Consider the following 25,198-nt stretch of genomic DNA (forward strand, 5'->3'; position numbering starts at 1 on the left):
GATAGCATGGGCAGCGCCATTGAGGCATCTCCATTTTGAAGTAGTACATTTTCTTCTTCATGATTGGTTGATCCCTCCTGATGACCCGGTTGGACATGACTCTGACAAGGTCACCAGGAGGGATCAACCAATGAAGTTGGATGTCCCACCCAGTTGACTACATTAAAATGGTGGAAGCCAATTAATAGCGCTGCCTATGCTACTATGGCCTTTTGATCTCTCGAGGCCTCTATGGGTGTATCATAGAGTGTCAACATTGAACCTGTTATGCTATTCCACAGAGTTGTCAGCTGTATTTCTGGCTTTAATATTACCCTTCATTCAGGCTGACATTTTATTTGGAGCTATTCTGATGTGTTTTGAGATGGAATATTTATGTTTTTATGGCTGTTGTATCACTGTATACAGTACAAACAAATTTGCCCATCTACTTCGGATATCAAAAAGTATACTGTATATTTTACTAACAAATTCCAAGAATCCTCAAACAAAATAAAGTCATCAATCAACGCTCTTGGCATCTTTCTAGATTTATGCAAAGCGTTCAACGTGGTTGATGATGAAATATTACTTGCTAAATTGCATTATTATGGTTTTCATGATGATACATATAAATGCTTATAAAGTTATGTTTATGATAGAGAACAATTTGTATATGCAAATGGTTGTGCATCTACCAGGGCCAAGATATCCTGTGGCATACCACAGGGTTCGATCCTTGGACCTTTGTTATTCCTGATCTACAGTATTTCAATGACGTTGCTGCTGTGTCTTCTACCATACTTCCCATTCTTTTTGCTGATGATACCAACTTGATTTTATCACACAATAATTTTGATTCACTAATCAATGACTCGAACTCAGGCATGGCCAAGTTTTCTGAATGGTTCCAGATAAACAAATTATCTTAAATGTTAAAATCCAACTTAATTGTATTCACTGGTAAGACGTTTTAAGTCGGGGGGGGGGGTCCCCTTTATAATTAAGAATTGCATGCATCCATAATCGCATTTGTGAAGCAGCATACAGTTGAGCAGACACGTTTTTAGGATTTCCACACAAGGGGATATTTTTTTAGCAGGATCATGGGGGAAAATGGGCCTTTTATATACAGATTTCATGCAATGCTACGTCATTTACATGATAGAAGACATTAGCAGAATATGTTTAATACCACACAAAGTGTAACTAGCTATTCAGGTAGAAACATTATTTATAAAAAAAAATATTTGGCCAAATTAAATTCCAACTATAATGTTGTGTTTGCTGCGACATAATATCCTGCTTGTATTTTCCCTATCAACAATGGCTTGATACTTTTGATATTACCCTAATAAAGTTTTGAAACTTTTGTGAAGGCTTGGTGTGGTGTCGCTGTTAGCCTTTTATACTGCAGGCCTATGTTATGAAGGCAGTGTGCACCAGTGCTCCAGCTGACTCTTGCAGTTGAACTTGAGTTGAGGAAGAATGTTTTAGGCCTACCGGAGTTACTCTTATAATCTAACATTATGATGCTTATCTTTATTTAAAAAGATTCTGATAGAAAAATGCAATGAAGATCTACAGCAGCCTCAGCTGCAACAGTACTCTATAGGGTAGCAACACGGTGGAGCCAGAGGACAGCTAGTTTCCGTCCTCCTCTGGGTACTTTGACTTCAATACAAACCCAGGAGGCTCGAGGTTCTCACCCCCTTCCATAGACTTCCAGAGGACTACCTCCAACCTATCAGAGCTCTTGCAGCATGAACTGACATGTTTTCCACCCAATCAATGGATCAGAGAATGACTCTAGCACTGAAGCATAAGCTACAGCTAGCTAGCACTGCAGTGCATAAAATGTGGTAAGTAGTTGACTCAAAGAGAGAGAAAAACAAGTTGAACAGTTTTGAACAATTTAATTTCTTCAAAAATTAGGGAGAAGCAAGAGAGAGAAAGCTATATTTTGTATTGTTTTCACTTTCACCTACTTAGCTAGCCAATGCAGCTAGCTAATTTAGCCTACTCAAGCACACGCCTTAAACAGAGAGGGATGCTGTGTTACCTAGCAGGCTATCGCTACCCAACACTGGAACTCTTCCAAGTCAAGGTGTGCTTTTTGTTTTATGAGTTTATTGCCACCTGACCTGGGCCCGCCGATGTAACTGCAAAACTGCTTGCTAACTGTACACTGTACTGCATGATTGTAGCGGGTTTACTGATGCGTTAGTTCTAGTAGCTTTGTTGACTTGATGTTAGCTAATATGGTGACAATGATGAAGGCTGTATGTAGCGGTTAGCAGTTATAATATGAAGGTTTGGCTTGAAAAGTTTTTTTTGGTAGGTCACAGACAGCTGATGTGTTGTGCACTAAAGTCCACAAGCAAAGGGAAAAGGTGAGAGGAGGAATTATCAAATGGTCATGGGGATCGTGCTGTTTCTAAGGGACCTGCTATGAAAGTGAACTGTGTTGCCTGTGAGCAGAGGTCTACTCATTCCGCCGATTCTGTTGAAAAACGTTTCTTAAACGGAAGCAAACGGAACGAAACGGGGATAAACCAAACTGAATTTGTCCAATAGAAACTCTCGTTTGCAACTGTTGGACTAATGATTACACTCTAGATCAGCTAGATGCAGGCAAGATTGTGCAAGATTGTGCAAGGTGGTATTGAATGTGTCAATGTCTGTCAGGCTGATCACTCAAATTTCTCTCGACCTGTGCATCTACGTTGTAAACTTTCATTCAAAGGCCAGGTTGTAGCAACCTCATGATGGGTGTAGGGAAAATTTGAGTATCATGTAGTAGCCTAAACTTATCAATGTTACATTGAGCTGGGAGAATGGAATATGAATGACCGTCATCCAAAATGCAGTAATAGAAGGCAATAAAATAAATGATTGTCCTCCCTCATCTTAAATGGCACCGACCGCCACTGCTGTATAGCAGACTCAGTAGCCTATCTGATAGGAATAAAGAAATGCTTGTTGGTGTAATAGCATGCCACCGACATCTCTCTCTCTCTCTCTCTCTCTCTCTCTGTCTCTCTGTCTCTCTCTAGGCCTAAGCTTCTCTTCCTTTATGTGTATTTTAAAAAATATTAATATCAGACAGTGGACCCTAAGCCTATAGGCCCATGCATGCAATGCGCGGATGCATTTAGTGCTCAAATCTCTGACAGCTGTAAAAAAATATAAAAAAATATAAAAAAAATACGCTATGAAGTTTTGCACGTGCTACACATTGAAAAACAAGGAATAGTGTTTTTGTCACTTGTAGGCTGCTTTTAAGGACATGTGAATGTGGCTCATTTGGCCAATATCCCTTGTTTATTGATGGTGCTGGCTGCATGGGTGCTGCATGGTGCTGGCTGCATGGCTGCCACAATGAGTTGCCCACCCAATACATATGGATGACTGGTGCATTTCTCAAATGTCCGATAAATGTAAATCTTCCCAGTCACTTGTCCGGTGCCAAATTTTCAGAACGGAAACCCTGTTATATAGTATACACTGAGTGTACAAGACATTAGGATCACCTGCTCTTTCCATGACATAGACTAGCCAGGTGAATCCAGGTGAAAGCTATGATCCCTTATTGATGTCACTTGTTAAATCCTCTTTAATCAGTGTAGATGAAGGAGAGGAGACAGGATAAAGAAGGATTTTCAAGCCTTGAGACAATTGAGACATGAATTGTGTATGTGTGCCATTCAGGATACGGTAGTAGGTGCCAGGCGCACCGGTTTGAATGTGTCAAGAACTGCAACGCTGCTGGGTTTTTCATGCTCAACAGTTTCCCGTGTGCATCAACAATGGTCCACCACCCAAAGGACATCCAGCCAACTCGACACAACCGTGGGAAGCATTGGAGTCAACATGCAGCGCCACTGTGGAACACTTTCGACACCTTGTAGAGTCCACGCCCCGACAAATTGAGGCTTTCTGAAGGCGAAAGGGTGGCGCAACTACATTTTCAGAAGGTGTTCCTAATGTTTTGTACACACTCAGTGTATAGTATTGACTACAGTAGGCTACAAAATAAACGTTCCAGTGACACAGACTCACTCAATGATGAAGATGAAGAATAGGCTTCCCACTGGTGATGGCTGATGCGCTTGTGTCGATATCTGTAAATGAGCTAGCCAACTTACCCTGCTGGTTTTATTTATTTGATTTATTTAACCTTTATTTAACCAGGTAGGCTAGTTGAGAACAAGTTCTCATTTGCAACTGCGACCTGGCCAAGAGAAAGCAAAGCAGTTCGACACATACAACAACACAGAGTTACACATGGAATAAACAAACATACAATCAATAATACAGTAGAAAAATCTATATACAGCATGTGCAAATGAGGTAGGATAAGAGAGGTAAGGCAATAAATAGGCTGTGGTGGCGAAGTAATTACTGTATAGCACTTAAACACTGGAATGGTAGAATGTGCAGAAGATGAAAGGTAAGTGGTAAGAATAAGAAGGGAAAAAAACAGCCAGAATCTCAAATCTTTCCCTCTGTCTCAATTCTGTCTGGGAGTGAAATGGACCAGGTTTCATCCACCAGATACCTAGGTGTTCTAGTTGATGAAAAGTTGTCCTGGAAATATCATGTTCACTTTGTCTGCAGCAAAGTGATGAAGTCCATTGGTATCATCAGAAAGATTATTGGTTTGGTTCCTAACATTATACTACAGCTTAATTTAGCCATATCTCATTTACTGCAATATTTTCTGGGACAGTACATACAGTATGCTTCCTACCTACACAAATGACTCATCACACAGAATAAATGAGAGGTGGCTACACCTCCTCTAACTACTTGGCTCCATCTTCCCCTCTGTTTAAGAAACTCAAAATACTGTCTACAAATATACATACAATACATCCCAGATAGCCCACCTAAACCCTTCAATGGATTCCTGCAGGTTAATTCTCAAATCCATGCATACAACACAAGACAAAATCAAATCAAATCAAATTGTATTTCTCACATGCGCCGAACACAACAGGTGTAGACCTTACAGTGAAATGCTTACTTACAAGCCCTTAACCAGCAATGCAGTTTTTAGAAAAAGTGTTAAGAAAGTATTTACTAAAATAAACTGAAGTAAAAGTAATAATAATTAAGGCGCAACAATAGAATAACAGTAGTGAGGCTATATACAGGGGGTACCGGTACCGAGTCAATGTCCGGGGGCACCAGTTAATCGAGGTATGAATATGCATGAATAATAAACGGAGAGTAGCAGCAGCATAAAAATCGGGGGTGGGGTGGGGACAATGCAAACAGTCTAGGTAGCCATTTGATTAGCTGTTCAGGAGTCTTATGGATTGGGGCTAGAAGCTGTTAAGAAGCCTTTTGGACCTAGACTTGGCGCTCCAGTACTGCTTGACGTGCGATAGCAGAGAGATCAGTCTATGACTAGGGTGGCTGGAGTCTTTGGCAATTTCTTGGGCCTTCCTCTGACACCGCCTGATATAGAGGTCCTGGATGGCAGGAAGCTTAGCCCACTACGCACTACCCTCTGTAGTACCTTGCAGTCGGAGGCCGAGCAGTTGCCATACCAGGCTGTGATGCAACCAGTTAGGATGCTCTCGAGGGTGCAGCTGTAAAACCTTTTGAGGATCTGAGGACCCATGCCAAATCTTTTCAGTCTCCTGAGGGGGAATAGGTGTTGTCATGCCCTCTTCACAACTGTCTTGGTGTGTTTGGACCGTGATAGTTTGTTGGTGATGAGAATGGAGGTGTGCTTTGTCCTCCTTTTTCTGTAGCCCACAATCATCTCCTCTGTCTTGATCATGTTGAGGGAGAGGTTGTTGTCCTAGCAGCACACAGTCAGGTCTCTGACCTCCTCCCTATAGGCTGTCTTATCGTTGTCGGTGATCAGGCCTACCACTGTTGTGTCGTCAGCAAACTTAATGATGGTGTTGGAGTTGTACCTGGCCATGCAGTCATGGGTGAACAGGGAGAACAGGAGGGGACTGAGCACGCACCCATGAGGGGCCCCTGTGTTGAGGATCAGCGTTGCAGATGTGTTGTTACCTACCCTTACCACCTGGGGGCAGCCCGTCAGGAAGTCCAGGAACCAGTTGCAGAGGGAAGTGTTTAGTCTTGCCTCGAGGCGAGCATAGAAGTTATTTAGCTCATCTGGTAGGCTTGTGTCACTGGGCAGCTCGCGGCTGTGCTTCCCTTTGTAGTCCGTAATAGTTTGCAAGCCCTGCCACATCCGACGAGCGTCGGAGCCTGTGTAGTACGATTCAATTTTAGTCCTGTATTGACGCTTTGCCTGTTGGATGGTTCGTCGAAGGGCATAGCAGGATTTCTAATAAGTTAATAGGTTAGCGTCCAGCTCCTTGAAAGCGGCAGCTCTAACCTTTAGCTCAGCGCGGATGTTGCTGGTAATCCATGGCTTCTGGTTGGGATATGTACGTACGGTCACTGTGGGGACAATGTCATCATTGCACTTATTGATGAAGCCAGTGACTGATGTGATGTACTCCTCAATGCCATTGGAAGAATCCTGCAACATATGCTGTGCTAGCAAAACAGTCTTGTAGCTTAGCATCTATGTCATCTGACCACTTCCTTATTAAGCGAGTCACTGGTACTTCCTGCTTTAGTTTTTGCTTGTAAGCAGGAATCAGGAGGATAGAGTTATGGTCCGATTTGCCAAATGGAGGGCGAGGGAGAGCTTTGTACACGTCTCTGTGTGTGGAGTAAAGGTGGTCTAGAGTTTTTTTTCCTCTGGTTGCACATTTAACATGCTGATAGAAATCAGTTTCCCTGCATTAAAGGCCCCGGCCTGTAGGAGTGCCGCCTCTGGGTGAGCATTTTCTTGTTTGCTGATGGCCCTATACAGCTTGTTGAGTGCCGTCTTAGTGCCAGCATCGGTTTGTGGTGGTAAATAGACAGCTATGAAAAATATAGATGAAAACTCTCTTGGTAAATAGTGTGGTCTACAGCTTATCATGAGATACTCTACCTCAGGCGAGCAAAACCTAGAGACTTCCTTAGTATTAGATTTCGTGCACCAGCTCTTATTTACAAATAGACACAGACTGCCACCGCCACCTGGAGGCAGATGTTCTATCTTGACAATGGACCGAAACCCCGCCAGCTGTATGTTACCCATGTCGTCGTTTAGCCCCGACTCAGTGAAACATAAGATATTACCGTTTTTAATGTCCCGTTGGTAGGATAGTCGTGAACGGAGCTCATCCATTTTGTTATCCAATGATTCCACGTTGGCTAATAGGACTGATGGTAGAGGGGGATTACTCACTCGCAGTCGAATCCTTACAAGGCACCCTTGACCTACATCCCCGATATCTCCGTCTCTTCTTTATGCGAATGACAGGGATTTGGGCCTTGTCGGGTGTCTGAAGTAAATCCTTTGGGTCTGCCTCGTTAGACAAAAAATCTTCGTCCAGTACGTAGTGAGTAATCGCTATCCTGATATCCAGAAGCTCTTTTCGGTCCTAAGACAGACGGTGGCAGAAACATTATGTACAAAATAAGTTACAAATAACACAAAAAAACACACACAATAGGATTGGTTAGGAGCCCGTAAAACGGCAGCCATCTCTTCCGGCACTATTAAGACAATGTGATAAACTTCACCCTCCCCACTTACACCCCTTACATATTCAATACTCTATCAGATATGAGGTCCATACTCTGGAATTCCTATCTTCACATTGCCAAAACAACATCCCTCAACTTCAAGCGTAGACTAGGGGTAATCCTGATAAACCAAACTACCCAGTAGTCTCCTCCATGTAGTCTAACTCTCACACACATAATCTATAACATAATATGTTTTTTTATGTATACTGAGTAGGTGAGGTACATTTACTGTTTGAACACTTTAAAACTTAGATTTGTATATTGTTTTTTTGTGGTGTGGTTTTCATATAATCCCTTTTGGGTTTCCAACTCACCTGCAATGCTTTTTTTTTTGCAATGCTTTTTATATTATTATTATTTTTATTTTTATTTTTTATTATGTACTGTTTAGTATTTCACTTTCTTTAGGTGAATAAATAAAACCTACAAAAATAAACTAAAATGGACATTTATAGACATGAATAGTGGATACCCATTCTATCGTTATTTCGAATAATTTTCAGCACTGGATATTAGTGAGTTCAACAGCTCAACTGTATATCATAATTTAATTAAGTTGAGTGATTGAAGTGAGAGATAGTGTTCTAAAAATAGATGTTAGTATAGTAGGCCAACGTTTCAATTGACACGTGGGTAGTGAATATGTTGCCTTGGAAATGTTGCTGAATGTAAGTGTCACAAGGTGGTTCTAGGTTTGTGATTGAGCAGGCAGCGTGAAGCAGAGGGAGAACACAAAAGACCGTTTAACATTTATTTTGTAAGGCATGGTTTACATCATCGCATCAGCACATTTCGTTTCAGCCATTTCTCAATTCAGTTCCACAATTCAGTTACCATCCCCATATCAATTTATTGATGATTTTACTCTTAAAACCATGCTACTTAAATAAAATCACAGAACAAATATACCAACCAAACAAAGGGGTACAGAAAGCAACATAGTCCAGCAGGCAGGTATCCATTTTCTTTTCTCAGACTGTATTCACTACAGCACAACTCCATTAACCATGTGCTCTCACCAAACATATCGCTACACGCTCTCTCACACAAGGCACCACCATGCCACCGGACTGCATTCACTTCCTGTGGTTGGCCACCTGGGACACAAAAACAGGGGGTTTAAATACGCAAAAATAAAGTCACATGCTCTGTCAATTAACCAATAGGAATTGTATAGTCAATCCAATAACTGAATAACATCTGTATCCTTTTCGTAACTTCAAAGTAACTCCAATTTGCTTCAATGAGCCCGCTGCAGTACATTATATTACTAATACTTAACACATATCGACGTGGCAATACTGGTGGAATTGCACATCATCTTGACAGTTGTCTTGCGTGGCCTTCTGAAACCTGGGCTCTCGAGGCTACCATGACTGTAGTCTGCAGACTAGTTGTGAGGAGAAGGAGGGGAAATTAAAGTGATGCCCTTCAGTTCTGGCCTCCTACCCACATAAAAAGAATACTACAGTTTGCCATAGAATACTATAGTACTTACTATAGAATTATATAGAATTATGTAGTAAACTGTAGAATCATATACTCCACACTGTAGTATCCCGCTATAGTGTAGTGCTTACTATAGACTTTTGTAGTATACTGCAGAATACCATACTGTACTATCCCTTGATCATGTGGAGTACTAACTTTAGAATTTTGTAGTATAATGTAAAATACTATTGTCACGTGTGCTCCCTCTCCGGCCTAGGTGACCAGGCTGCTGATTATTGCGCACACCTGTCACCATCGTCACGCACACCAGCACCTCAGGACACTCACCTGGACTCCAACACCTCCTTGATTACCTTCCCTACATCTGTCGCTCCCCTTGGTTCTTTCCTCGGGTGTTATTGACTCTGTTTTCATGTCAGTGCGTTGTTTGTGTTTCTTGTTTTTATGTACCGTTTATTTATTAAACACTCACTCCCTGAACTTGCTTCCCAACTCTCAGCGTACATCGTTACAGAATAACACCTCATCTAAGGGAAGCATCAGGGAGTGTTTTTTTTGTGTCGGAATGTATGTCGGGTCCAGGTGTCAGTACCAGAGCTACCAGGGAGGCCTCAGCCGGCTCGTCGGGCTCTCACGCCCCAGGCCAGGTTCGTCGGGCTCTCACGCCCCAGGCCAGGTTCGTCGGGCTCTCACGCCCCAGGCCAGGTTCGTCGGGCTCTCACGCCCCAGGCCAGGTTCGTCGGGCTCTCACGCCCCGGCCAGGTTCGTCGGGCTCTCACGCCCCGGTCAGGTTCGTCGGGCTCTCACGCCCCGGTCACATTCATCCTGTAGAATACTATACTACACTGTAATATCCCTTGATCATGTAGTGCCTACTTTAGAAAGTATACTGTGTAGAATACTATACTTCACACTGTAATGCTTACTTTAGATTTTTTTGATCGATTGGACTGCTAGCTAGCTTGGTCAATGCTGTTTTGATTTGAATGTACTGTCCTCGGGGAGCTCCTGCCAAGGATTTCCTGAGGTTCCCCTTCGATCATGAAGTGCTTACTATATAATTGTATAGTATACTCCACACTGTAGTATCCCTTGATTTGTTTTATTTGACTATTTAAAAACACAGTACAACCGCAAATGTGGATACAATGCATTTAGACATTTGTTGAGAATAATTACCGTTGTGGTCCTAGTTTAAACATGTTACACGTTTACAGCTAACCCACATGAAGAAATACAAATGTATACTATTGTAACGGCTCTCTTTCGGTGAGTGAGTAGACCAAGGCGCAGCGGGTGATGAATACATAATGTTTATTTGACAAGACGGAAAAACACGAAACGAAATACACTTGAATGATAAACAAAATAACAAAACGAACTAGACAGACCTAAACTATGAACTTACATGAAACGAGGAAACACATGAACAGACAGGAACGACCGAACGAGACAGTACCGTGTGGTGCAAAATACACAGACACAGCGACAATCACCCACAAACAAACAGCGAGAACAACCTACCTTAATATGACTCTCAATTAGAGGAAAACGCAAAACACCTGCCTCTAATTAAGAGCCATACCAGGCAACCCAAAACCAACATAGAAACAGAAAACATAGACTGCCCACCCAAAACTCACGCCCTGACCATCACACACATACAAAACAACAGAAAACAGGTCAGGAACGTGACAGAACCCCCCCCCTCAAGGTGCGAACGCCGGGCGCACCAGCACAAAGTCCAGGGGAGGGTCTGGGTGGGCATCTGACCACGGTGGTGGCTCAGGCTCCGGACGCTGTCCCCACACCACCATAGTCACTCCCCGCTTCTGTATCCCCCTCCCAATGACCACCCTCCAACTAAAACCACCTAAATGAAGGGGCAGCACCGGGATAAGGACCAGCACCGGGATAAGGGGCAGCACCGGGATAAGGGGCAGCACCGGGATAAGGGGCAGGTCCTGGCTGAGGGACTCTGGCAGGTCCTGGCTGAGGGACTCTGGCAGGTCCTGGCTGAGGGACTCTGGCAGGTCCTGGCTGAGGGACTCTGGCAGGTCCTGGCTGAGGGACTCTGGCAGGTCCTGGCTGAGGGACTCTGGCAGGTCCGGGCTGAGGGACTCTGGCAGGTCCGGGCTGAGGGACTCTGGCAGGTCCGGGCTGAGGGACTCTGGCAGGTCCGGGCTGAGGGACTCTGGCAGGTCCGGGCTGAGTGGCAGCTCCGGACTGTAGGGCAGCTCATGACTGTAGGGCAGCTCATGACTGTAGGGCAGCTCATGACTGTAGGGCAGCTCATGACTGTAGGGCAGCTCATGACTGTAAGGCAGCTCATGACTGTAGGGCAGCTCATGACTGTAAGGCAGCTCATGACTGTAGGGCAGCTCATGACTGTAGGGCAGCTCATGACTGTAGGGCAGCTCATGACTGTAGGGCAGCTCATGACTGTAAGGCAGCTCATGACTGTAAGGCAGCTCATGACTGTAGGACAGCTCTAGCGGCTCCTGACTGACGGACGGCTCTACTGGCTCGGGACAGACGGGCGGCTCTAATGGCTCGTGGCAGACGGATGACTCAGACGGAGCTGGGCAGACAGATGGCTCAGACGGCGCTGGGCAGACGGATGGCTCAGACGGCGCTGGGCAGACGGATGGCTCAGACGGCGCTGGGCAGATGGATGGCTCAGACGGCGCTGGGCAGACGGATGGCTCAGACGGCGCTGGGCAGACGGATGGCTCAGACGGCGCTGGGCAGACGGATGGCTCAGACGGCGCTGGGCAGACGGATGGCTCAGACGGCGCTGGGCAGACGGGCATTTCAGGCGCCGCTGGGCAGACGGCAGACTCTGGCCGGCATAGGCCTGATGCGTGGTGCCGGAACTGGAGGTACCGGGCTGAGGGCACGCACCTCAGGGCGAGTGCGGGGAGGAGGAACAGGGCTCTGGTGATGCACTGGAAGCCTGGTGCGTGGTGTAGGCACTGGTGGTACTGGGCTGGGGCGGGAAGGTGGCGCCGGATATACCGGACCGTGAAGGAGGACACGTGCTCTTGAGCACCGAGCCTTCCCAACCCTACCAGGTTGAATGGTCCCCGTAGCCCTGCCAGTGCGGCGAGGTGGAATAGCCCGCACTGGGCTATGCAGGCGAACCGGGGACACCACCTGTAAGGCTGGTGCCATGTACGCCGGCTTGGTGCCATGGGCCGGCTTCATGACATCCGGCTCGATGCCCAACCTAGCCCTCCCAGTGCGGCAAGGTGGAATAGCCCGCACTGGGCTAAGCACGCGTACTGGGGACACCGTGCGCTTTACCGCATAACACAGTGTCTGACCAGTACTACGCCCTCTCACTCCACGGTAAGCCCGGGGAGTTGGCTCAGGTAACCAACCCGGCTTCGCCACACTCCCCTTTAGCCCCCCCCCCCCAAGAAATTTTTGGGTGAGCCTCTCGGGCTTCCAGCCTCTCTTACGTGCTGCCTCCTCATACCAGCGCTCCTGGGCTGTGGCTGCCTCCTTCTCCTCCCGAGAGCGGCGATTCTCTCCCACCTTAGCCCAGGGTCCTTCTCCATTGAATATTTGCTCCCATGTCCATTCCTCTTCTCTCCATTGCTTTTGTTCTTGCCGTCCTTCTCCAATCCGCTTGGTCCTGGTTTGGTGGGTGTTTCTGTAACTGCTCTCTTTCGGTGAGTGAGTAGACCAAGGCGCAGCGGGTGATGAATACATAATGTTTATTTGACAAGACGGAAAAACACGAAACGAAATACACTTGAATGATAAACAAAATAACAAAACGAACTAGACAGACCTAAACTATGAACTTACATGAAACGAGGAAACACATGAACAGACAGGAACGACCGAACGAGACAGTACCGTGTGGTGCAAAATACACAGACACAGCGACAATCACCCACAAACAAACAGCGAGAACAACCTACCTTAATATGACTCTCAATTAGAGGAAAACGCAAAACACCTGCCTCTAATTAAGAGCCATACCAGGCAACCCAAAACCAACATAGAAACAGAAAACATAGACTGCCCACCCAAAACTCACGCCCTGACCATCACACACATACAAAACAACAGAAAACAGGTCAGGAACGTGACAACTATGGACAAAGTAAATGTATATACTACTAGTAATCATTGTAGTGTTTCTGCTGACTTTATTGTAGTATTCACTGTAGTGTTTTTGCGGACATGTCTAACATACTATATACTCATTCATTGTTTTTGCGGGCATGTCTAGTATACGGTAGTATTCATTGTAGTATTTTTCCGGACATGACTGTAGTAAACTGTACGTTTTTTGTGGACATGACTAGTGTATTGTAGTAACACCTGCTATATAGCTTTACCCATTTATATGCTTATTTAATTTGCATTTTGACATAGATTATTTCCATTAAATATATTCATTGCTGTGTTTGACTGTTATCGTCACCTTTCTGTGTCTCCTTTTAGATAAACCATACTCCATACAAAGCCAATCAAGTTTCAATTCAAGACAAGTTTCATGTCAACTGTCAATCATTCCCTGCTATGTATCATCTCCATTACCTGACTCTATAAAGACTCCGCCTGCACTTTAACTGGATTCCCACAGTAGATGGGCATCACCACAACCTAAACATCAATCAGTTACAATCTTGTCATTGAAAAATATTGTGTGACAGGCTAGGAAACAAACTTTTGGTCGGTGTTTCCCTGGGCACCCTTATTAGGGGAGGACATGCAGGAAGTGTATAAAAGCACCCGTTTGTCATGTTCAAGTGAGGGCTTTGTACATGGAAGGCCGTGTGTGTGTGTGTGTGTGTGTGTGTGTGTGTGTGTGTGTGTGTGTGTGTGTGTGTGTGTGTGTGTGTGTGTGTGTGTGTGTGTGTGTGTGTGTGTGTGTGTGTGTGTGTGTGTGTGTGTGTGTGTGTGTGTGTGTGTGTGTGTGTGCGCGTGTGTGTGTGAAATGTTTACTTTCAATCCCTTAACCAAAAATGCAGTTTAAAAAAAATGTTTACTAAATAAATAAACTAAAGTAGAAAAATTAACACAATAAAACAACAATAACGAGCGTATATCAAATCACATTTTATTAGTCACATGCCAAATACAACAGGTGTAGACTACAGTGAAATGCTTACTTATGAGCCCCTAACCAACAATGCAATTTCAAAAAACTACAGGTAAGAGTAAGAGATAAAAGTAATTAAAGAGCAGCAGTAAAATAACAATAGCGAGACTATATACAGGGGGGTACCGATACAGAGTCAATGTGTGGGGGCACCAGTTAGTTGAGGTATGTACTTGAAGTAAAGTTATTAACCTGTCTAGGATCAGCGTGCCGCTAGCGGCACTCCCCCCCCCCCCCCACTGAAAAACCAGTGCCGCGAAATTCAAAAAAAATATTTTTTTAAAATATTTAACTTTCACACATTAAAGTCCAATACAGCTAATGAAAGACACAGATCTTATGAATCCAGTCAACATTTCCGATTTTTAAAATGTTTTACAGGGAAGACACAATATGTAAAGATGTACATCTATTACCTAAAAACACATTAGCATATTCCACCATCTTTTATTTGTCCACCAACACCAGTAGCCATCACCAATTCGGCTAAACTAAGATATTTATAGCCCCTAACCAACAAAAAAACTCATTAGATGACAGTCTGATAACATATTTATGGTATGGGATAGGTTTTGTTAGAAAAAAGTGCATATTTCAGGTAGATGGCATAGTTTACAATTGCACCCACCATCACAAATGGACTAGAATAATTACAATGAGCAACGTGTTTACCTAACTACTAATCATCAAACATTTCGTAAAAATACACAGCATACACGAATCGAAAGACACAGATCCTGTGAATACAGACAATATTTCAGATTTTCTAAGTGTCTTACAGCGAAAACACAATAAATCGTTATATTAGCTTAGCACATAGCAATTAGCAGCCCAGCATTGATTCTAGCCAAAGTGAGCGATAAAAGTCAACATCGCCAAAAGATATTAATTTTTTCACTAACCTTCTCAGAATTCTTCCGATGACACTCCTGTAACATCACATTACAACATGCATATACAGTTTGATCGAAAATGTTTATATTTAGCCACCAAAATCATGGTTAGACAATGTGAAATGTAGACAAGCTGGTAAAGAAAACGTCCTTGCGCCACTTAGACAGTGATCTACTCTTATACATAAATACTCATAAACGTGACTAAAAAATATAGGGTGGACAGGGATTGATAGACAATTTAATTCTTAATACAATTGCGTTATTACATTTTTTAATTTATCCTTACTTTTCAATACAGTTTGCGCCAAGCGAAGCTACGTCAAAAAACATGGCGTCCTAAGCCACTAAAATGTTTCGACAGAAACACGATTTATCATAATAAAAATGTCCTACCTTGAGCTGTTCTTCCATCAGTATCTTGGGCAAAGGATCCTTTCTTGGGAGAAATCGTCTTTTGGTGGAAAGCTGTCCTCTTGCCATGTGGAAATGTCAACTACGTTCGGGATGAACTGAAAAGCGTGACCAACTTTTCACATCGTTGCAAAAATAAATGTCCCAAAATCGCACTAAACGGATATAAATTGCTATAAAACGCTTTAAATTAACTACTTTGTGATGTTTGTAACTCCTATAACGAGTGAAAAGATGACCGGAGAAATATAACAGGCTAAACTAATGCTTGGAACAGGAGAGGGTCGGTGTCTTCCACGCGCGTTACGCAGCAAGAAAAGACTTGCTAGCTAAAGGTTTTTTTCATTTGTAGGGCCTGTGAACGAGCAATCGAGCCCGTTGGAATCGTCATCACGTAAAGGCATCCAGGGGAAGACGTAAGAAGTGTCCGTATAGTCATAGCAACGACAGTGCCCGTTTAAATGACTTCAGAAAAGTGGCCAACGTTTCTCAAATCTGACTCCATGTCAGGGAAATTGCTGTAGAATGGGCTCTGTTCCACTTAGAGACAAAATTTCAACTCCTATAGAAACTATAGACTGTTTTCTATCCAATAATAATAATAATATGCATATTGTACGATCAAGGATTTTGTGGGAAGCCGTTTAAAAAATTAGCCACATTAGCATAAATAGTCTAAACAGCGCCCCCATCCCCAACAGGTTAAAGTGACTATGCATAGATGACAACAAGAGTAGCAGTGGTGTAAAGAGGGCGTGAGAGGGGGGGCACTGCAAATAGTCTGGGTAGCCATTTGACTAGATGTTCAGGAGTCATATGGCTTGGGGGTAGAAGATGTTTAGAAGCCTCTTGGACCTAGACTTGGCGCTCTGGTACCGCTTGCTGTGCGGTAGCAGAGAGAACAGTCTATGACTAGGGTGGCTGGAGTCTTTGACAATTTTTAGGGCCTTCCTCTGACACTGGCTGGTATAGAGGTCCGGGATGGCAGGAAGCTTGGCCCCAGTGATGTACTGGGTCGTTCGCATTACCCTCTGTATTGCCTTGTGGTCGGAGGCCGAGCAGTTGCCATACCAGGCAGTGATGCAACCAGTCAGGATGCTCTCGATGGTGCAGCTGTAAAACCTTTTGAGGATCTGAGGACCCATGCCACATCTTTTCAGTCTCCTGAGGGGGAATCGGTTTGTCGTGCCCTCTTCACGACTGTATTATTGTGCTTGGACCGTGTTCCTTTGTTGGTGATGACCAAGGAACTTGAAGCTCTCAACCTGCTCCACTACAGCCCTGTCGATGAGAATGGAGGCGTGCTTGGTCCTCCTTTTTCCTGTAGTCCACAATCATCTCCTCTGTCTTGATCACACTGAGGGAGAGGTTGTTGTCCCGGCACGGCCAGGTCTCTGACCTCCTCCCTATAGGCTGTCTTGTCGTTGTCGGTGATCAGGCCTACCACTGTTGTGTCATCGGCAAACTTTATGATGGTGTTGGAGTCGTGCCTGGCCGTGCAGTCATGTGTGAACAGGGAGTACAGGAGGGGACTGAGCACGCACCCATGAGGGGCCCCTGTGTTGAGGATCAGCATGACAGATGTGTTGTTACCTACCCTCACCACCTGGGGGTGGCCTGTCAGGAAGTCCAGGATCCAGTTGCAGAGGGAGGTGTTTAGTCCCAGGGTCCTTAGATTATTGATGAGCTTTGAGGGCACTATGGTGTTGAACGCTGAGCTGTAGTCAATGAATAGCATTCTCACATAGGTGTTCCTTTTGTCCAGGTGGGAAAGGGCAGTGTGGAGTGCAATATAGATTGCATCATCTGTAGCTCTGTTGGGGCTGTATACAAATTGGAGTGGGTCTAGGGTTTCTGGGATGATGGTGTTGATGTGAGCCATGACCAGCCTTTCAACACACTTCATGGCTACAGACGTGAGTGCTACGGGTCAGTAGTCATTTAGGCAGGTTACCTTCGTGTTCCTGGGCACACAGTCTTCCGGAACAGCTGGTGCTCTCATGCATGTTTCAGTGTTATTTGCCTCGAGGCGAACATAGAAAGAGTTTAGCTCGTCTGGTAGGCTCGTGTCACTGGGCAGCTCTGGACTGTGCTTCCCTTTGTAGTGTGTAATGGTTTGCAAGCCCTGCCACATCCGACGAGTGTCAGAGCCAGTGTAGTATGATATACAGGGGGTACCGCCGGTACCGAGTCAATGTATGGGAGTACAGGTTAGTTGAGGTAATATGTACATGCATATGTACATGACTATGCATAGATAATAAACTGCGAGTAGCGGCAGTGTAAAAAAATGTGGTGGTTAACTGTTCTTTCTTTTCCACCATCGGAAGTACAGTATTTGTCATAGTTTTTGGTCATCTTGTGAGCTTGGTCAACTGAATTTCTGTGAAATCACTTTCAGAAAGCTATCTAGTAGAAGTAGCTGATCTAAGAAGTAATTTTGGTGTACGCTTGTTAATGTGTGTTATCTTTCTAACACACAAACCTAATCCTCTAAACTTTAATAAACTCTGCTTATTCTTTATCTGCTTCTGTGCTGTTTCTATAACGACACAGGGCAAGACCCAGATGCAGACACAGGAGGCAGATGGTTGGTCGAGGACAGGCAGAAGTTCATTAACCAGGTCGGAGTCCGAAAGGTACAGGGCGGCAGGCAGGCTCAAGGTCAGGGCAGGCTGAATGGTCAGGCAGGCGGGCTCAGTGTCAGCGCAGACAGAAAAGTTCGGAACCGGGAGGGCTAGAAAACAAAGACTAGGAAAAACAGGAGCACGGGAAAAATACGCTGGTAGGCTTGACGAGACAAGACGAACTGGCAACAGACAAACAGAGAACACAGGTGTAAATGCACTGGGGATAATGGGGAAGATGGGCGACACCTGGAGGGGGGTGGAGACAATCACAACGACAGGGGAAACAGATCAGGGTGTGACAGTTTCCCTTTAATGGGCCTAGAACCCGTGTAACTTTTAGGTTTTAGAATTGTAATAAAAAAATATACATATTTGCTAATGTATTGTCTGGTCCGTTGCATTGCTCAGAACTGTTGACCCAACTCAATACTCATTCTATCACGAACGGTCTTCTATTCTGGTTGAGGTGTTCCCTCACTAAACAGTAGGCGTAGTCTGGTAGTTGTGCCATTTTAGCTAACCCTAGTCGGCAGGTGTTACTACAGTATACTACTCATGTCCTCAAAAACACTTTAGTAAATACTGCAGTCATGTCTGCAAAAACACTGCAGTATTCTAGTCATGTCTGCGTAAATACTACAGTCATGTCTGCAAAAACATTACAGTAAATACTATAGTATACTACAGTCATGTCTGCAAAAACACTACAGTAAATACTACAGTATACTAGTCATGTCCGCAAAAACACTATGGTAAATACAGTATACTACAGTCATGTCTGCAAAAACACTACAATGAATACTATAGTATATAAATGTAATCACACTAGAGTATTTAGACCATAGTATAAGTATTCTTTATGTGTACTCTCCTTCCTCCACCAGCTCTTCCCCTGGGTCAGATCAGGAGGAGAGTCAGTGGATACAGCATGTATGAGGGAGGGAGATGCAGCAGGCAAGTGAGACAGCAATGGATGTAGACTGGACTTGAAATGAGTGGATGAGAGTTGACTGACTATCTGTCTGCCTGTCTGACTAAAGAGCAGGGGGAGAGGCTGTAAGATTGTCCAAGAGTATTTGTGAAGAGAACTGGAAGTGCATCAGATGAGGGAAGGAACAGCCAGGATTAGGCTGTGGTGGAAAAAGCATAAGATTACAGAGGCTGAGGATAAGGAAATAAAGCAAAATAGCGGAGGGAACTGTAATCCGGCTATCTCGATCCCAGCAAGACTCATAAACCAGGACGTGCATTTTCAACATGATGTAATCCAGGGCCCAAATTTCTGAATAGTGTTATATCACGGGCTGGCATGCCTTGTCTCATTCGCTACTACAGAACAATAGTTGGTCACTCAAATTCTCACTTGGTCATGCATTGTCAATTAAATGAAAATTGGAATGAGGTGGAAGTTAGGATTCACCCGTAAGCAGTTTGAGAGATTGAATCCAAACAAATGCTTTCACTTTTGTTCAGATTCGGAGGCGGAGACCAACACCCGCTACGCTATTCCGTTTGACAGACCAACCGTCTCCTGAGGAGGAAAACGACAATCACCAGGTAAAACAGCATCACCTTAAAACTTCTACTTCATCACAATCCCGGATCCGGGAGCACCCCAATCAGTAAAAAAGCTGCCTAGCATAGCCTAGCATAGCGTCACAAGTAAATACTAGCATCTAAATATCATTAAATCACAAGTCCAAGACACCAGATGAAAGATACACATCTTGTGAATCCAGCCATCATTTCTGATTTTTAAAATGTTTTACAGGGAAGACACAATATGTAAATCTATTAGCTAACCACGATAGCGAAAGACACAACTTTTTTTCCCCACCATTTTTTTCCTGCATAGGTAGCTATCACAATTTCGACCAAATAAAGATATAAATAGCCACTAACCAAGAAACAACTTCATCAGATGACAGTCTGATAACATATTTATTGTATAGCATATGTTTTGTTAAATGTGCATATTTCAGGTATAAATCATAGTTTACCATTGCAGCCACCATCACAACTCTCACCAAAGCAACTAGAATAACTACAGAGACCAACGTGAATTACCTAAATACTCATCATAAATCATTTAGGAAAAATACACAGCGTACAGCAAATGAAAGACACCGATCTTGTGAATCCAGCCAATTTTTCAGATTTTTTAAGTGTTTTACAGCGAAAACACAATATAGCATCATATTAGCTTACTACAATAGCCAACCACACAACAGCATTAATTCAAGCCAACAATAGTGATAACGAATAAACCAGCAAAAGATATAAATTTTTTCACTAACCTTCTCAAACTTCTTCAGATGACAGTCCTATAACATCATATTACACAATACATATAGAGTTTGTTCGAAAATGTGCATATTTAGCGGCACAAATCGTGGTTATCTTCTTATGGCTGCAGCCCGACGCCGGTACACTTTTGACAACAGCCAGCTCAAGTGGAGGGCGCGAAATTCAAAATATATATATTTTTTTATATTTAACTTTCACACATTAACAAGTCCAATACAGCATATGAAAGGTACACATCTTGTGAATCCATCCAACATGTCCGATTTTTAAAATGTTTTACAGGGAAGACACAATATGTAAATCTATTAGCTAACCACGTTAGCAAAAGACACCACTTTTTTTACTCCAACAGTTTTTTACTCCATCAGTAGCTATCACAAATTCGACTAAATAAAGATATAAATAGCCACTAACAAAGAAACAACTTCATCAGATGACAGTCTGATAACATATTTATTGTATAGCATATGTTTTGTTAGAAAAATGTGCATATTTCAGGTATAAATCATAGTTTACATTGCAGCTACAATCAGAAATTGCACCGAAAGCAGCCATAAAACTTACAGACACCAACGTCAAATACCTAATTACTCATCATAAAACATTTCTGAAAAATACATAGTGTACAGCAATTGAAAGACAGGCATCTTGTGATTCCAGACAATATTTCCGATTTATTAAGTGTTTTACAGCGGAAAAAAAATGTAGCGTTATATTAGCTTAGCACAATAGCCAGAAACACTTGGGCGCCGGCTACTACGACAGATATATGAAATAACATCATTAATTGGGTCTTACTTTTGCTGATCTTTCATCAGAATGTTGGACAAGGTGTCCTTTGTCCAGAACAGTCGTTGTTTGGATTCAGAACGGACACTTTCCCTCTTCATTTAGCAAGCGCGCTAGCCGGGTGGCACGACACTCTCCATGTCAACAAACGGAAGAGAACGGAACACGGCAAAACTCCCGAAAAAATTTCAATAATCTGATGAAACCATATTGAAAAAACGTACTTTACGATGATATGGTGACATGTATCAAATAAAATCAAAGCCGGAGATTGTAGTCGCCTATAACGGCAGCTAAACAAAAGGCAATTCCACTGTCCAGCTCGCGCTCTTCAGAGTACCGAAAATAGTGGACACGTCATTCCAACATGATGTGTTCCATCTCAGACCAAGATAATCAACTCATTTCTTCTCTCACAGCCTCTTGACACACAGAGGAAGGTGTATGACGTGCATGTATACTAATAAGTCTTGTGCCCATTTATAGGCAGGAAGAACAGAGCATCGATTTCAGACTTTCCACTTCCGGGTCAGGAAATGTGCTGCAGAATGAGTTCTGTTTCACTCAGAGAAATAATTCAAACGGTTTTAGAAACTAGAGAGTGTTTTCTATCCAATAGTAATAATAATATGCATATTGTACGAGCAAGAATTGAGTACGAGGCCGTTTGAAATGGGCACATTTTATCTGGCTACTCAATACTGCCCCTTGCAGCCCAAACAGGTTAAACAATGAGAATAGTAGCCAAGCTGCCAACAATATGTCAGGAGAAATCTTGGGAGAGGCACCTAATCTAATCAGTAACTAAATTTAAACTTGACTAAAAAATACAGGTTGGACAGCAAATGAAAGATACATTAGTTCTTAATGCAATCGCTGTGTTCGATTTTTAAAATTAACGTTACTACGACATACAGCGTGCGTTAAAGCGAGACCGCACCAAAATTAATGGCGGAATATGAGTTTTACATTTTTCAACAGAACAACGAATTAACATCATAAATAGTTCTTACTTTTTGATGAGCTCCCATCAGAATCTTGGGCAAGTTGTCCTTTTTCCAAAAGAATCGTTGCTCGGTTGTAGATTGTCGCCTTCAACGTTGGAATTAGCAGTAAACATTAGCCATGTGGGCCAGACGTGTCCAACTCCCTAGAACGCAGCACAAATAAATACCCGAAAATCGCAATATACTGATATAAACTGATATAACTCGGTTTAAAATAACAACATCATGATGTCTTTAACACCTATATCGAATACAATCAGAGCCGGATATATCTAAGGGCTATAACGGGAGCTTTCTAGAACGCCATCCTGAGGTCTGTCTTGCGTCATGGCGAAGAGAAGAAAGGGAGGACCCCACGTTGCCAGCCCATTTATAAGGCCTCAGATCTGCCTAGCAACTCCATTTCAATTCTCACTATTCGCTGACATCCAGGGGAAGGCGTATGCAGTGCATCTCCACCAATAGAAGACATGCAAATTAATAAACCGACCTCAGAACAGCCTGCAGATTTCAGATTTCTCACTTCCTCATAGGAAAATTGCTCCAACTCGAGTTCTTTTTTACTCACAGATATAATTCCAACGGTTTTAGAAACTAGAGAGTGTTTTCTATCCAATAGTAATAATAATATGCATATTGTACGAGCAAGAATTGAGTACGAGGCAGTTTAATTTGGGAACGAAATTATTACAAAGTGCAAACAGCACCCCATATTGAGAAAAGGTTAAATGTCTGCAAGAACTATCACACCACTAAACCTACATGCAGTCCTTGAAGTACTAACCACAGCATTCAATTACATTATGTCAGCGATGGTGCCCCCAACCCTTGTCCTGAAGAGCAATGAGTTGTGCAAGATTTTTGATCAAGCCCAGCTCTATCACGCCTGTTAAAACTTGCACAGTAGTAGGATCTTAATTTGCTACAACAGGAAAATAATCCTGAATCTAAAACAGGAGGCGGGGGGGGGGGGGGGGGGTTCTACTAAATTAACATATGGAATTTTTTTACGATCATCTAGCTATTTGATTATGAATTTTAGGGGCCATTTAGCCCATAGAAACACTTTGAATAACTGATTCATACATGGAAAAACAGATAGTGGAAAAATACATCAAAAATAAGTCATGTTTTAAAGTGTCTCCTATATCTGAGAGGTATAAGAAAGATCAGGAAGTATTTTTTTGCTATTCTTTTACCCATATTAAAATAAAAAATGTGGCCACTAAACTACTTCCATATACACTTCCATAAATGTTTTACACTAGTACCTGGCTAACTGGACACCATCGTGTTCGTGAGAGTCTTATCTTTCCATATTGGTCATATTAGTTTTGTAGGACCAAACCATTTGTTTTCATGAGAATATATTTTTTTGGGGGGGGGGGGGGGATTTCTCAAGGTCTGACGAACACCACTGTAGTTCGGCCCCCTTCCACCGCATTGGCGGATGTGGTGGATTGAGGCAAAGCCCATGCAAAAAGGTTTCTGCATCTTAAAACGGATTTTGATGGGGGGTTTTGTATTATGCTAATTGGATTTCTGTGAGCACGCACATCGACTCTATGGACATTTCTGTAGTGGTTGATACATTTACCGTAAGGGAAAATCAAGTCTGAAATTTCAAAGTGGAAATTAAAAACGTCAGAATCCTTTTTAAACCTCAAATACACTACAAGTTGTAATATTCCTGCATTGCAGGAAGGTTCTTTTGGCAACAGGGTGATCAAATGAAGATCCTACATCTGTACATGTCTTATCAAGACTGATTACTTGAATCAGGTTTGTCAATGTTGGACTGTAACTAAAGTCTGCACACTTTGTGCCTCTCAAGAACCAGGTATGAAGACCATTGTATTATGTGACAATCTGTTGTGGTTTTCATTTGAGGGCAAGGCACTGTTTTCTTATGCCATATGTTGGATGTGCAGTGAGTTAGTCTGATGCAGCCTAAATGGCACCCTGATCCCTATATTGCACACTACTTTTGGCCAGTAGTGCCTTACATAGGGAATAGTGCGCCTTTGTAGATTTTACATTGTTTTTCTCTTTACCCGCATAGTGGGTCATTGGGGAAAATGGCGTCCTCACCAAGAAAATCAATGCGCATGTGTACCAGCCTCCATCACTCAAAGGTAGGTTGACTATCCATCATCTTATTATGTAATCAGTGACCCATAAAGCATTGGGGAGAGTTGAGGAAACCACTTCCTGTCTGTAGACATGTTTTCTGGCCTGGGATTAGTCTATATCCATCTTGACTGAAAGGGTTTTAAGTGGAAATGGCTTAATCATGAGGTGTGTGTGTTGGGTTTGTTTGTGTGTGTGCGTGTATGTGTAAGTGAATGTGTGTGTGAACGTGTGGGTGTTGTGAGATTAGGGGCAGAGACAGCTGTGAGTCTCCACTGCTCTGGATCATCCAGGATTATAGGATGGTGCACACAGCTGCAGTGCAGACAGGCAACATCACACACACGCTCGCTCACATGACCCGTTCCTTATAATATAGTATATTTACTATTAGCAATACCTGAAGCCTTGCATTAAGTCTCGTGTCCCGATCTGTCTGTCCGTCCATTTCTTTCTGTGGCTGCATACTAAAGTACAGTTTAGCATTTTTGGCATAGCCGATCTTAAAACTGTTTTGGTTCTAAAAACTATTACCCTCTTTTTCTGTGCCTGTGTCTGTCTGTCTGTCGTTCTGTCTGTCTGCCTGTTTGTCTGTGTGGTTTCACAGCCGTACAGAGGATGGCGCAAGCCCGCATGAAGTCTCTGGGAACCTGTGGCCCCGAAGAGACAGATGACTTCTCTGGGGAGGAAAGCGTGGACTGTGAGGAGAGCCTGGATATATCCCCTGTCTCCACCACTGGTGAGAGAAGCACAACATGGGTGTTATGTCCCCCAAGTCCCACGCAGTGTGCACTTGTGCACCCCTCCCCACACTCACCCATTTCAAAGCATTGGATTGGTGTAAGCATGGGATAG

At 43.3% G+C, this 25,198-nt stretch overlaps 1 protein-coding gene across 1 annotated transcript in view; it reads left to right on the forward strand.

Moving 5' to 3' along the window:
- Positions 1 to 25,198, forward strand: part of LOC129820199 (protein phosphatase 1 regulatory subunit 1B-like) — a 42,088-nt gene that overhangs the window by 10,532 nt on the left and 6,358 nt on the right. The window contains exons 2-4 of the mRNA XM_055877235.1: positions 19,584 to 19,667; positions 24,276 to 24,348; positions 24,951 to 25,082. Coding sequence (XP_055733210.1) covers positions 19,584 to 19,667; positions 24,276 to 24,348; positions 24,951 to 25,082 — 289 coding nt within the window. The remainder of the gene's footprint in view (positions 1 to 19,583; positions 19,668 to 24,275; positions 24,349 to 24,950; positions 25,083 to 25,198) is intronic.

The sequence above is a fragment of the Salvelinus fontinalis genome, chromosome 1 (assembly GCF_029448725.1).
Source record: "Salvelinus fontinalis isolate EN_2023a chromosome 1, ASM2944872v1, whole genome shotgun sequence".
Classification (NCBI taxonomy): domain Eukaryota; kingdom Metazoa; phylum Chordata; class Actinopteri; order Salmoniformes; family Salmonidae; genus Salvelinus; species Salvelinus fontinalis.